The sequence below is a fragment of the Platichthys flesus genome, chromosome 4 (genome assembly GCF_949316205.1).
Source record: "Platichthys flesus chromosome 4, fPlaFle2.1, whole genome shotgun sequence".
In the NCBI taxonomy this organism is placed as follows: domain Eukaryota; kingdom Metazoa; phylum Chordata; class Actinopteri; order Pleuronectiformes; family Pleuronectidae; genus Platichthys; species Platichthys flesus.
The window spans coordinates 6469931-6484487 of NC_084948.1; the positions used below are offsets into that span (position 1 = coordinate 6469931).

At 42.4% G+C, this 14557-nt stretch overlaps 1 protein-coding gene across 1 annotated transcript in view; it reads left to right on the plus strand.

Annotated features, from left to right (window-relative positions):
- LOC133952426 (calsyntenin-2-like) overlaps window positions 1–14557 on the plus strand; it is a 238150-nt gene that overhangs the window by 71414 nt on the left and 152179 nt on the right. Inside the window, exon 2 of the mRNA XM_062386854.1 lies at window positions 14261–14383. Within this exon, the coding sequence (XP_062242838.1) occupies window positions 14261–14383 (123 nt within the window). The remainder of the gene's footprint in view (window positions 1–14260; window positions 14384–14557) is intronic.

The following is a 14557-nucleotide window of genomic DNA, read 5'->3' on the forward strand; positions in this document are numbered from 1 at the left end:
ATTGAAGGAGGGGAGCATCAGCCAATGCCCCCTCCAAAGTCTCAAAGTTCAACTTAACTAGTGACTAGTGACTGTTGGTCTGTGATCAGAAGCTGCTACTCATGCGTATGCATTTAAGACTCATCAAACTGGTGGCATTATCCTAGATCTGAGTAATAACTCTGAGTTTGATCCTACTTTAACCAATAGAAATGATGATCAAAACTACATTTATATAAGAAAATAACAGGATTTATTAATTCAGTGAAAGTGTTATCTCCAAAGTACAACATCTCGATTAGAGAAAAGAGAGTTTAACTTGAATGAAATTAATGTTATTGACATTAAACGGTAAAACAATATCCCGGAACGAGTTTTCTTTTCAAAGATTTGATACAGCCCACCAAGAACGATTTGACTTAAAAGTGCTGATATCATTAATGTTTGATTCAAATAATTATTATTTTCTTCTTGTTTTTTTTAATTAATTTCAATTCCTTATTATTTCTTCTCAGTTCCCCTTTGTCTCTTTGCTTCTTATTTTTGATATGCCTTTGCATCTTTTTCATATGATAATGCTCTTGCCTACCCTTCCGCTGTAAAACATTTACTTGGATTTAATGTGTTTATGCACGTGTGATCGTGTGTTGTTAGTGTGGCAGAGAGCATCTGCATATTGGACGTGGTTTTGCATGATCCGGGATTGACTTTCTTCAGATGCACGGCTCTTTTGCAGTATTTCTGTGTAGGTGTGTTTTTGCACATCTGGCCTCATAGCAGTGGGACAAAGGCTATTATCCAGAGAGATGACATGAGGCAACCAATTATTGAATGTCTCCTCTTCCGTGCTGCATTGCTCCTCTGAAACCATCACTTATTTCATCTTCATGGCTGAAGGTACTGACAATTGGTTGCAGTTTTAAACAGGGTTTACTTATACATATCCTCATCAGCGCGTGTCTGTTATTGACTCAGTTTGGGTTCTTTCTCAGCTCTGAGTGTGTGTGTGTGTGTGTGTGTGTGTGTGGCTGTGAGGGGGATTGTTACTCTACGGGCCACTGATGAGTCTCTTCATTTTGGAGTCAAGGCTACCAACACAGTGCAGAGCAACAACAAGAGCCCAAATCACTTCCCTCATGCATACTGCCAGCTCTTCTATTACGCACCCGTCATCGTTTTCCCTCTCTGGCCCCTGTCAATTTGTTTTTTTTACTTACCAGCTCCACTGGTAAAAGACTCTTAAGGCTCTTAAGGCTAAATAAGACAGGACTGAGGGGTCAGAGGGATAATGCGGCAATGCCCGTAGAACATTCTTCCGTCTCGGCGCTGTGTGAAGGTGCAAGCTTATTTTGCATTGTAGTTTTGTATTGTATTCTCTTAGTGACTATGGTACATAACAAACATATGCTGGGATTAATCAATTAAACCGCCATGTGTTTTCCACCTGATTTAATTTCCTGGACAAAAACAACAAAATGCAACTTTTCAGGAAATGATGTGCAATAAACTGTTGTTTTTTTCCCCCCTGTCCTTTGCCCTCATTCTCTTCAGTATAATTGAAATTGACTAAAGAGCCACTTATAACATTGGCTAGGTTGAAAATAGGTTAAGAGGATATTGTAATGCACAAAAACATTGTTTTTTGGGATGCCTGATTGCTTTGTCACTTGTGCAAGTGCCAAGTACAATAGATTGGACTCAGGGTGCAGACTTAGACCATAAAATGAGGAGCGATGGTAAGTGGGAGGTAAAAGCGTTGGTTAGAAGTTTTGGTAAATATTTTGTTTTTTTGGTTAATATGCGCGTCCTCCGCAGCGCGAAGTGTGAGCGTCTGTTACTATGTTTTAACTGTATGATGTCCATGAAGCCTCCTCCACCACTGTTAAGGCCACAGCCCCACAACATGCGCGCTGACAGCACGAAGAGCACGTGCACCTCCTTGATCAGTCTTCTGGGAGGTGAAATCTCTCCTCCTGCCCCAATCTCCTTCAGACAGGAAAGTAGGTGTTAGTATGTCAGACATGTCCAGAGCATATCCAACCGCCAAGCTCGATTGGCTGCTGCATCAGTGTTAATGTGTGTGTGATGTCGGGGGGGGGGGGGGGGTGGCATTTACATGAAACATTCCGTTTCATGTACATGGCTGCCTTCCGGGCCATTATGCTCACACAGTTCACAGTCAGGGCTCCATGGTCAGGCACTGCAGCTCCAACCCCCCCCCAACAAAAAAAAAAACCCCAATAACTCTGACGCCTGGTGTCTGTTTGTCTGTATCTTTGACTTGAGACATGTTTTTCATTTGTTGTCTGTGTCTGTTTTTTTTTCTTTTTTCTGATGATGTGTGCACTCAATTGTAATTGTTGTAATTAACCTCAACTTGGCCCACTACTTCTCACAGCTGGGTCATTCCTTCTTGACTAGCTCCTAGAGGCGGCTGTCTGATTTGGGAGGTCATGTTAACTCACACTTTTCTGTCAATGTCTTCCACCAGTGGGCCTGGGAACCACAATGTTGACTGTAACATATTCAATACAGATAATCCAGGAAGGATGAACAGAACATTTCTAACTTCACTCTGTGCCATAGACTCACACAAACCATTAAAAGTGACAGTATATTGTAGAACTGCTTGAGGAAGACTAGCCCTGGAGCTTTAACATCGGAGCGAACAGCTCATTCTAACCAATTTTAGTTTTTTTTTTTATTAAATACAAATTTAACAACAAACTTAACTTGAAAAAATAAGAGTGTGATCAAATTTTGCTAAAATTACATGACATTTTTGAAAAAAGTTTAGTTGGCAAACTTAAAATATTTCCATGGCTGCTTATAACTGCAAATATACACTATTCCCTTGTTTATTTTTAACCACACCTCTGTTGGTTTAAATATTTAGCACTTTCACCATTAGCACAACTGTTTTAATTCACCTCCCAAAATCAGTAAACTGTCTTCTTCATCATATCTAACACATTTTCTATTAATATATCTTGCAAATGAGTCAAATAGTTTGCGTCCATCACTCTATTTCTGATTGTCCAGATATTTGAGTGGTTTCAGTCAAAGCAGACAATTATCGACTGTATTGCTTTTCACCAACCAACCTCAAAAACAGTGGACAGCTGCAAATTGTCACACTCAGACAATGACAAAATGTCCATCTTATTCAATAATCATAAGGGACACGTCAAACTTGTTTGTTTCCTTGTTCTCTTCACTCAACATGAGACCTGTCTTTCCCAAAGATGCTCTCTTGCGTTTATGCACGGACATCACCACTGTTAAAAGTAGCACATCTGGTGCAGTCCACCAATCCCACCATCATTATATTGGAACTTATTTCCCCCTGTAACCCCCTCACCCCCCACTCCTCTTCATCCACGGCTCTCTTGTGAATTCTCTTTTTGTTTTGGGAGAGAAGTGGCAGTGCAGACGGAGGAAAAATTACAAGGGTTAGTCTGCCGGCTGCCTCTCTTTTTCTCCCATCCCTGCAGGATGATAAGCAGTGTGTGTTTGTGTGTGGGTGTGTGTGTGAGCGCATGCGTGTATTGTATGTGCCTGCAACATGGGGCCAGAGAGAGCCCCAGTAGGGATACCTTCTTCCTCTCATCACATCTCCTTGCCCACTTGCCTCAGATTTTCAGAGTGATATGAGAAAGATAGAGAAAGGCAAAATTGAATGGACTGCCAGGATGAATCACGAACACGCGCTGGGGACTAAGTGCAGGAGAACTAACGGTTTATGTGCATGTGTGTTTGTGTGTGTGGGAGAAAAAGTGCATGTGTTCCTGATGAAAGATGAAAAGGCCGACTGACCAGATAAAAAAAAGAGCTTTTGATTGGATGTATTTGAATGATGAAAGAGGATGTAGAAGAGACTGGAAGTTACAAAAAAAATATAAAGATCAATAGAAAAAAGGAAAAAGGAACGTATCAATCTAGTTAAATCTATAGAAAAGCAGACACAAGGACAAATTGTTCCCAAGGTCAGGCTGTTTTGTGTTAAGTGTGTAATCTACATAGCAGTGCTCCCTGACATCACACGCACACACTGGCACATTTCTCTAACCAGATTACTGTGCATAGGGCACCTTTGCGCGCTCTGTAAGACCCCACTCTAAAAGGATTACACCAAAGATACCTTTATTTGCTCCATGTGTTTACTACTCCCTGTTTCGCGGCTGGCCTAAGACGCCGCTTACACCGGCCAAAACTAAATTCTGCAGGGATTGAAAAGACCTGAGAGGCCGTCTGGTCCACTGACTCCTTGTTCTCCAGCACACCCCCACAGTGCACACTATATATATATTATAACTTGATTTGTATAGCACCTGTCAAACCAGCAGTTCGGTGCTTTACAAGGAGGACAAATACAATCCATTCTATAATGTTATTTAAAATCCAAGACAGCAAATTGTACAATTGAAAAATCTAAAATCAAAGACACAAATAAAATATACAACATCATTTTAAGCTTATGGCCAAGATAAGGGTGCCTGCACATCCGATTCCATTTCTGCAAAAGAGGTTTAAGGTCATATTACCATCTGAGAAAACATAAGAACAAACGTTCAAATAATTTGCATAATGCTATCACACAGTGTTACCTTCACTGCCTCCAAATAAATAGAACAAGGGCATCAGTGTAATCTCTGACATACCCTCCAGTTAGTCTGCCCTTGGTTAATGTCACAGGCCTCTCGAATCATAGCAGCTGATACAATCACAACAGGATGCAGGTGGATCAGACAGGCAACTTATTCACACAAAAAAGACATCTCACTTTATCCTGGTATTTAAAGAACAACGCCACACCACATGTTGGAACTCACTGTCGATTGTAAAATACTGTAAATGGAAAAAGATTCAATATCCCAACGTGGGACCTTTGTGCAAGCAGTCGTATTAGGCTGGATGAAGTTGCTCTTCAAATACTTCTGGAGACAGTATCTTTGCCGGCTGTTTATCTGGAGAGAAAACGCCACAGTCCTCATTACAAAGCTGAGGCCCGCAGGATTAACAATGGTGACATTATTCTCCTGTGCCAGAGTTTTATCCAGAACCTATAACAAACAAAAAAAACATCAACAGATGTGGATGAAGTTCGACAATGCTGACAAATTGATGTATCAAATAGCCCTGACAGCGTTACAATGGAACTAGGTTGGAAGGAAAGCTGCTAAATGGAACATGAGATTAATGAAATTAGATTGATACGGCACCTCACACAGGAAATGCCACGATAGCCGTCACAACTAATTGCCCTCATTCCGTAGAATAGTACGCAAAAGGAAAACAAGCCAGTTTCCATCATCTCCTGTTCTGTCCAATGTTTTATCAGAGCTGTTCAAACTCTGTCGGTACTTTGCTGTGTAGGTGTATCTCTCGATGTGCTCCCAGCGCGCGAGTGCGTGAAATAGCAGGAAACTGTAAATGCCGCATCTGAAATTGCACATACAGAATGCGGCAGGCTAATGACACTGAAACGACACACTGAGGGAACATCTGTGAGCCATTTGATGAAGAGGGGTCATGACGGTAATGGCACCAAAAGCATTTTCAGATCCTATACATCCACTTCTGGTCATTTGGATGGATGCATTTAGTTTCTCTCTGTGTGTGTGTGTGTGTGTGTGTGTGAGAAACACAATACATAACACTCTTGCATCTCGTCTCCCTCTCTGTTTATCTCGCTGTTACATAGGCCAGTGGGCGTCGGGGCGAACAGTGACTGTGCAGTCAGCCATTATCCCCACCCCCCATCTCTGCAGGTTAATAAGTCCCCCATATGCAAAAGAGGCAACACACAGAGTCGCACTGCACCGCCGCACAAAACTCAGGCAATTTGTACAGCGCTTGTCTCCCCACCCCCCAACTCTCCTCTCTTTCTCCGGCTCATCTCCGCTCTTGTATTCTCACTCCGCAGATGGGGGGAGGGGTGCACTTCAGCCGAGGTGGATGGAAAACGAACTCATGATAAAGCCTGACCTTTGTGTGGGCTTTATCGTTTCGCTGCAGGGACAACGTCGAGAGGTAGAAAGGAGAGAAATGGCAAAACAATACAAAAACAAATGCCGATGTTCAGTGAGGTGCAAACAAAGCTGGACGTTGATGTGTGTGGCAGCCCTCGCCTCCTCTCTGTGTGGAGTGAAGAACTGAGACTGTCCTCCCTTTAAAGACACGTCCTCAGTTTGTCTGTCCTGCAGTTTATTACAACCCCGTTACATTTTATTGGTAGGTGACCTCTAGTGGCAGCAGTCATGATGACAGTGGCGAAGGATCAAGTCTGGTGAGGCAGTTTAAGGAATGACAAAGTCTGTTTGTCCCAGGGGCAAATCCAGGGTCCAGGACCAGGGGGACAATGGCCTGAGCTGAAAAAAGATTATACCCCGTCATGTCATATTTCTTTTTTTATAAACTAATCACTTACGAACAATACTAACAATAGATATGGCAATTTGTTAAGATTTGCCCAAAGCTATGAAGCTAAAATTATTATTTCAATGTGCACCTTAATGTATCAGGAGTTGTACACGAATGTCAGACAAATGATTAGGCTGCCACTGGTTTGTCTATTTTCTGTCTACATCTAAGCTCGTGTGCTATTGTAACCATGATGGTGAAGGTGCAGTACACACAGGAGACACTCCTGCGGACACACAACCAATATGGTCATTCAGGTTGGAGGACTTCTTGGCAAGACCATGAGTTATTTATGAGTTTTTGCTGCTCATCTGCAAACCTTCAAGCTTTGCTGTTTGTGTGTTTTCATTACCGGTGGTGTCTGCAATCACTGCTTTTGGTTTTGTTGGTCTGAGACTCTGTGGGGCACACACACACACAAACATGCACACACACACACACACACACACACCAGGCAAGACACCCTTGATTCAAAGCCAGCATACACAACCTGCCATAGGCCACATATACATCATGCTCACATAACAGGCTTATATTTTAGTTTTGACATGTCGACAGACTTACACACACTTATGCATGGTGAGTCTATTCAAATTTCAAAAAGCACAATGTGATCCTGCATCATCTCACCTTGTCCAGGCCTCCGAACAGCTCATAGTCTCCCCAAACCAAATCCAAATGAAATGTCCAACAGGGAGCCGCAGGTGAGGTCTTTCCAGGCCAGGACAAGATTTTCAATTGTATCCAAGATGAAGACGTGAGGCGTGTGTGTGTGTGTGTGTGTTTTTCTTAATGGCATGAAACTGAGATGTAAGATTTCCATTGCGTCTCCAGTCCAGACATTGTTCTGAGATGAGAGAGGAGCAGACGGAGCTCTGTATCGAACACAGCAGAGGTCAGGGTGTCGGTGTCTGAGAGGGACTGTGGGGGGGCGGCTCCAGTGTGACCCAGGTGTTTTGGCAGGAACACCGTTTTCTCGGCTGTATGCGCTGACTGAGTAATGAACTCACTTGTGTTCGGCATCTGCTGCAGTTTGAGCTTCTCTTTTCTTCTTTTTTAAACACTGGTGTGACGGCGTGACTCCTAATCTGCTTCTAAGATTCTGCTGTAGTGAGTAAAGCTATTGACTTGATGCGCCATGTTTTCATTCAGTTTTTTACAGTGGGTACAGTGATCATATACATCAAAAAGGTAGGGACAGAATCATTCCTATACAAATGCGGTCAAAATTATTTGGTTATGTTGATCAAGTAATTTACGGAACTTTGGGGCTTTTTCATACACAGTTAAAAGAGTTAACCCAGTTTGAGTTTACACACGTGTCCAATGACACAAAACAATGTTTAAACTGTGTTGAGTCAAACACTTCAGCTGAGAGAGAAAAGTGTGCGGCGTCTGTGTGCCTTTGTGTATATATGCGGATTCACAATGTGGTATCGTCCTTATCTTAAAAACATTGACACCTTTCCCTCAAGTTCCAGGATAATCATACAGAAACTAAGCAATTTAGTTATCAATATAGTAATCAACAACTTAGTAATTTGGCCCGCGTCAAACATGATAACTATAAGCTTTTTCCAGTGTATTGCAATCTGTCTTTGCTGTTACTCTGCCTCTACTTGAATCAAAAATCTGAATCTGTTCTCTTAAATTTCCCTCAATTGATCTGATTGAGAGAAAATCCCGACTTCTTTGTTATATCTGGTCATGTAATGTAAAACGTGGGGAAAGGAGAACAAGTTAATACTTTAGGTGTCAAGTGAATAGCAGAGAACAAAGCCCATGCTCGATGATGCAGCAGTACTTGGAAGTACAAGTGAATCACAAGTGCATATGTAGTGTCAGTATTATTAGCTTCATGTGTTGTTCCAATCTATCCGATCCAATCTATCTGATCTAAAACCCAAATCAGTGTTAGCAACTCGAGGACCCATGTGTATCTACTTAGAGGCTTTCATATTTGATGAAGTCCTCTCCTGGCACATGGCTGCCATCAGTTTACTCTGTGAAGCGTGAAGCCAGTGCACCGGGTGTGAGGAAGATTAAAGTTGTCAAAGATCTCCAAGGTTCAGAGAAGACACGGATCACTGCAACGATGAAGTGGTGAGTGGAAAGAGAAAAAAAGGGAGCTGAGACACGCAGCTCAGTGCTGGCAGAGGGATGTTTGTCAATAATTTGCAGTGACTCGTTGATGGACATCCCTGAGCCTCTCCGAACTGGCATGAGCTCGCTGCTTGTAATTGCCTGGTGATGGCGGACTGTCTCTGCTACGTTTACTTTTCATTATGCTGATGTATTCATCACGGCCCCTTTTGTTGACCTTATCAATCAGAGTTTAATTAGTGTTATTTAGGAACAATATCAGATATCAAGTGAAGCATACATTGAAAACAATTGGTCCCATTAACACAAAGTTCCCCATTGTCCAATGAACAGATGGTGTTAAACCGTGTATGTCGACATAGGTCTGTTCAAATAACACAGAACATGGGCCATTAGTGTGTCGTGCCACATTGAAGTTTTCTTAAAAGAACGATGCATGATGAACACTGAGAATATGCAAAAAGTGAAATATTTGTTTAATCCTGAAGTTCCAACTCACATTGCTATTCCCTATTAGTAAGAGTCTGCGAGTCAGGCACGGCAGCTTTGTTCCCCTGGGACCTGTTCAGATTGCAGCCCCCAACCGTTAAGAGGTGGCCCCGGTCAGCGCTGTTATGCTGGCCCACCGTCGGCCTGTCAGGGATTAATCAGCCAATACAGCGCCTCTGCCATGCTCGGAGCCTCAAGTTAAATCCACGACTCTTGGTTTAATTGAGAGTGAAACGGCGTCGGCCGATAGTCGTGCTGACCTGCAGCGAGCGGCAAAGGGCAGTTGAGTGCCAGCGCTCACCTTTCTGCTGTCACACACGCTGATTATATTAGCCTGGACAGAGGTGATAACTGCATCCCTCAAACCCTGTAATTAAATTGATTTGAAGAACAAAAATGGTTCAGTGGCCTCATTTGTGAAGAGACACAATTTCAATGAAGTGATCATTATTGAAACGTTTGTGTAATAGGTTTTATTAATTCAGTTGCTAGAGCAGAGAATATAGAGTAGCTGATGTTGGTAAAAGTTGGAGTCACAGAAATGTAAAGTTAGAGGGTAGAATACGATTACTGATTTGAAGTCAAATAATTTTGTCTCGTCTGCCTTTATGCAAGTTAACAAAATTCATCAAGCTGCTTTTCCCCAGTGCCACACATCGCTAAAGGTCATGGCATTTAAATCCTAGCTCAGGACCAAATAAGAAAACACTACAATCGCCTTGCAGGAGATTTCCTCTGCTTGTTAAACACATAGCAGGGGAAATAGTGTGTTGTTTTTCAGCTCTGTCCTGAAGATATCAAAAGTCCCTTTGTCCGAGCCCGTCATGTTCTCATAAGATGCCGGTGAGTCGACCTCCCTTCATTCACAAACAGGGGTTATCTCATGCCATTTACTGAGGGCTGTTAGTAGCCAATGAAGGTGTTTGCCTTTAAAAATTGGGGTCGCATGGAGTGAAGTGCAGGCCTTTACTCTGTCCGTGCGTGCGTGTGTGTGCATGTGTCTGCTGACTTTAAGCACACATCCTATTAGCGGCTGTGCAGGGCCTGGAGGCTGAGTCGTAGATGAGCACTGCACGGTTCAATCAAAATGTCAAAAGGACAAATCTTCTCATTGGTGTGTGTTGCTACCAGAGAGACGTGAAGACTTTTAGCACAGAGAGCAACTCTGAGAAGTTTTTCTCTTTGACGTAGACACGGTGAAATGATGTAGACACATTTTAGTGTGTGTGTGTGTGTGTGTGTGTGTGATGCCATGTTTCCCTCATATCGACTATTACATTAGATGTGTTTAGTTGAAGTGGCCGTGCAGTTTTCCCCTTGAAATCTCTGGCACTGATGGTCCGGCTCATATCCTTACAACCGCCCTCCTCTTCACACATCTTCATCCTATGATAGGCCACATTATTTGCAAGAAGAGTGGCACATATCCATCCATTTGGTGATAATGACTCTGCAGGAGCATGTCTCTAGCTGTCAGTACACAGGCCCCATGCCATTAACTCGCCATCAGCAATGTATTTCCTACCTGTGATTGCATGAGCCGCGGCTGTGGGTTTGGGTGGGGGGGGCCAGTTGTCTCTGACATGTAGGTGGCACTCCATCGAGATAATGCAGCGATTACTGAAGGTGGATGCTCTTTTAATGTCCTCATCACTCCTGGCGAAAAAAACATTCCATCCCACACACATACACACATACACACAGGCAGGGAGACCAGCAATGGTTTGCGATGTCATTATCACCGTAGCTTGCCCACGCCGGCTAACGGAAACATGCACTCCATCGTATTCACTTGTGGTATCATAAAGGTCACCGGACAATCAGAATAAATTGTGATGTTCGGTTGTCCGCCATATGTTTTATGTTGTGTTTCTCATGACGCGAGAAAGATTCATTTTGTTTTTGTGCTGTAACGAGGCACTGCAGCAGGATCATGTTGCCCTCGGACAGTGGAAGGGTTTTAGTTCATGCTGAGAGCAGAGCATTTAAAACAGCCTGACACTGCTAAGTAGTGATGGTGAGCAGCAATAAGGCGTCGAGGATTTAGAGGTCAAGAGGGCGCCTAAGCTGCAACAAGACTGAATATGTAGCGGAGGACAAGTGCCTCCAATTCTCCAGTTTCCTCATTAGCTGTCAAGCACTGAGCTTGGGTCGTGTTATTACACATTTATTGGGATTGTGTACATGTCCAAAGTAAGTGCACCAGATTAGCTTTTTCCCTCTACTTCAGTTTTTTCTGCTTTTGATTTTTGTTCTTTATGATAGCACACTTCCAGTTTCCTACTGACAGAGTCGATGGTTTCCCAGCCAAGTCTGAATTAAGCACCAGTGGGCTAATTGTTGCATGTCTGCATCACAACATCCTCGATGAAATACGCCCAGCAGGTCCATTTTCGACAGGTTTATCTCTCTTTGGCAGGGATGACGCACGCACATCATGTTTACCCCTTGAAATTCCTGTACAGCAACATCAGCAAGCCATTCATTCTCAAAATGACATGCTTTGGCATTTAAAGTTGAGATCCAGCATCATTCTACCCCTCACTGTTGCAGCAAACTCATGCATATTTATCACGTCCTAATAGACTAATGGGCTCCTATCTCTCTTCCCCTGTAAATGATCTCCCCTGACTGTATCAGGGCCGTTAGCCATGCTTTCTGGGCTGACACTCATCAATATGCATCTCTGGAGTGCAGCGTGTTTCCCCCAGGTCTCATTCACTTCTTGATGCAAGCCAGAGTCCTCAAAAACATAATTACTAAACAATCAAGTTTGGTCCACGATCTGTTTCACAATATCTTTAAGCGTTCCCATACATTTCCTGTAGGTTGCTGTTGTTATATGAACTGCACAGAGTAATCGTTTGTTTTCCTTTTTCTCGAAAACCATGGGACATGTTCTAAATATGTTTCTTTCCGTTGAATTTTAAGTGGATGTGTAGTTTGTCAGTTTGATATCCACTACATTTTTCTTTAAACTAAAAATGGCAGTTACTCAACCTTCAGACTATATATGATGCATTTATCAATTAAATATCCTGTTGTTGACAGTTGGCATTTCCAAAAAAGAATGACAAACAACACTGACTTTAGTGTAACTTTAGTTTTATATGACTATTTTACCTATAATTAGCTGCTAACTTGAGCTGCTTTTAGAGATGAACTCCAGAAAATATCTGGAGTTTGCCTGTCACATGTGATGGATGCAGCAGGAGATTGTCCAGGTTGGACGCATCCACAAAAAACAGGAAAAAGTCTGTGACATTCAGGTGCGGGGTAGTGTCTGGGTAAGGCATGAAGGAGACATGACATACGTATGAATTCCAATGTAGAAATCACACTGTTTGTGATCACGGCACGTAAACACTGGCATCAGCGCTTCTTCAAGTGCATCTTCTTTTTATCCTGAAATTTGATTTATTTTTTTATTTTTTTCATTTAGATTTTGCATTTGTCATGTGTTAGAAATGCCATTGTACATTCATTTCATGAGGGGGCTGGCAGGAGAGTCAGTCTTGAAGATATATTGCCGACAGAAGATATTATGACAGTAAATTTATTTGAGCACTACAATATTAATTTAATTTAGTTGGTGCTATATTTGAAAGCAGTTGGTGCAGTTTTGCCTTTAAACACAAGCATATCAATATACACTAATTTCTATGAATGATCTTTTCATGTAACCCCTGGCAACTGCACCTACTCCCTATCCGCAACATGTACAGCTGATGTTAATCACTTGTTACTCACTCTTTAGAAGTCATGTTGTACTACCTAATCAGATTTGAGTGAAAACAGTCCATCAGGTTGTATGGAAATAATGAAAATCGAATTAAATGTAAATGCTTGTTTTTCTCTGTTTGGGTTGTTTGGGAAAAAAAACATATCTTCAACAAGGCCAAGAGCCTCTAACTGGCATTCAGTGAATAATCGAAGTAGTTTGCAACAAAGGATGCTCGATTAGCACATAGAAAGAGTTCTCCTTTTTTCCCTGCCTTTCGTTGAATGGAGAGTAATTGTTGCTCATGTGCTTCCTTCCCCTTTAAATGTGTATTGTGCTTTTAGTGCCTTTGCGCAGGCCTTGAACAAAATATTTACAGCATGCCTTGGGGGAATTTCTTCAAATTTGGTATTAATATAAACTTGGACTCAAGTTTGATAGATTTTGCTGGTCAAAGGTCAAAGGGCAAGGTGACCTCATTAAGGACATTTTCAAGATTGTGAATGCAATATCTTAAGAGGGAATTCACTCACATTCGGAAAAACATTCACTTGAACTGGGCTTTCATTTTGGTAGACAAAGGTCAAGGTCACTGTGGCCTCTTGAGGCATGTTTATGTTTTTCTTGACAACCCAGCATAATGGAATGTCTTCAAATTTGGTAGAAATATTCACTTGAACTCAAAGATGAACTGACTGACTGAGATTTTGTTGTTTGGGGATCAGAGGTAAGGTCGCAGTGGCCTAAGGAACGTTTTTTTTGCGGTCTTGAATGTGGTATCTCAGGACTGTTCTCACTTGGACTCAGGTTTTTAGATAAAGTGATTACGTATGTACACAGAAACTGCCCTGATTGGATGAGGCATACAATCGCAGTGCTGGAATTCTAGATTTATTTAAGCACTGGTTCTCAGGGGAGCCTGAATTACAGCCTTGCATTATGTAATTGTCAATCAACATGAACTTTAAAAAGCAGACAAAATGATATGTTTTTCTATGATGAAAAAAAAGCCCTGAGTTCTTCCCCTTCTTCTTTTTCTCTGTGACATGGGAAAGAAATGGCAAGTTGGGTCGGCATGGTTTCGCACACAGCCCAGGGGGCCGATAATCAATTAGAGCTCTTAATCTGGCCCTCGGCTCATGAACTTTGTTTTGACTCGGCCTTGGATACAGTTTTCCGCTGGCAGCACAGTAGTGGTCATTGATCAAGCATGGCGATGTGCTTTGAAACCTGCAGGGAACATTTGAAAGCAAAAAACAGAAAGAAAGAAAGAGGTTGCAGGGGAGATTAGCATTTTACCAATGTGTTGAAGAAACCAAGGCTGGATGAGCTTTGCCAAGAACAGATTAAAATGTCCATGCAGTGTTGGTGCTGTACACTGTAGCTGTCTGTGTGCTCGCTTCAAAGTTGAATTGTTTACCGGTGGACGGCTTGTTAAGGTGAACTGCAATCGAAGATGTGGATCTGCAGCGTGTCCCGACTGACACTTCTGTTGTAGCTGAAGTGTTTCACTGACATCTCACACTCTGCGTTCTCTCTCCACAGTGAATAAACACAAGCCGTGGATTGAGACATCGTACCACGGAGTGATCACTGAGAACACTGACATCGTTCTGCTGGATCCTCCTCTGGTGGCCCTGGACAAAGACGCTCCCATCCCCTATGCAGGTATAGTACATTTGAAAACTAATGGTGGTGAGCCAGAGCATGGACGTAGCACCAGAGGTAAAGGCAGAATAACTTAGACCAAGTGAAGGCAGCTCACAATTATGAAGGTGTTAATCCGCTCAGGTAAGCATAGCTGCAGGATGTACTTACACGAAGGATTTAAACCATTTATGT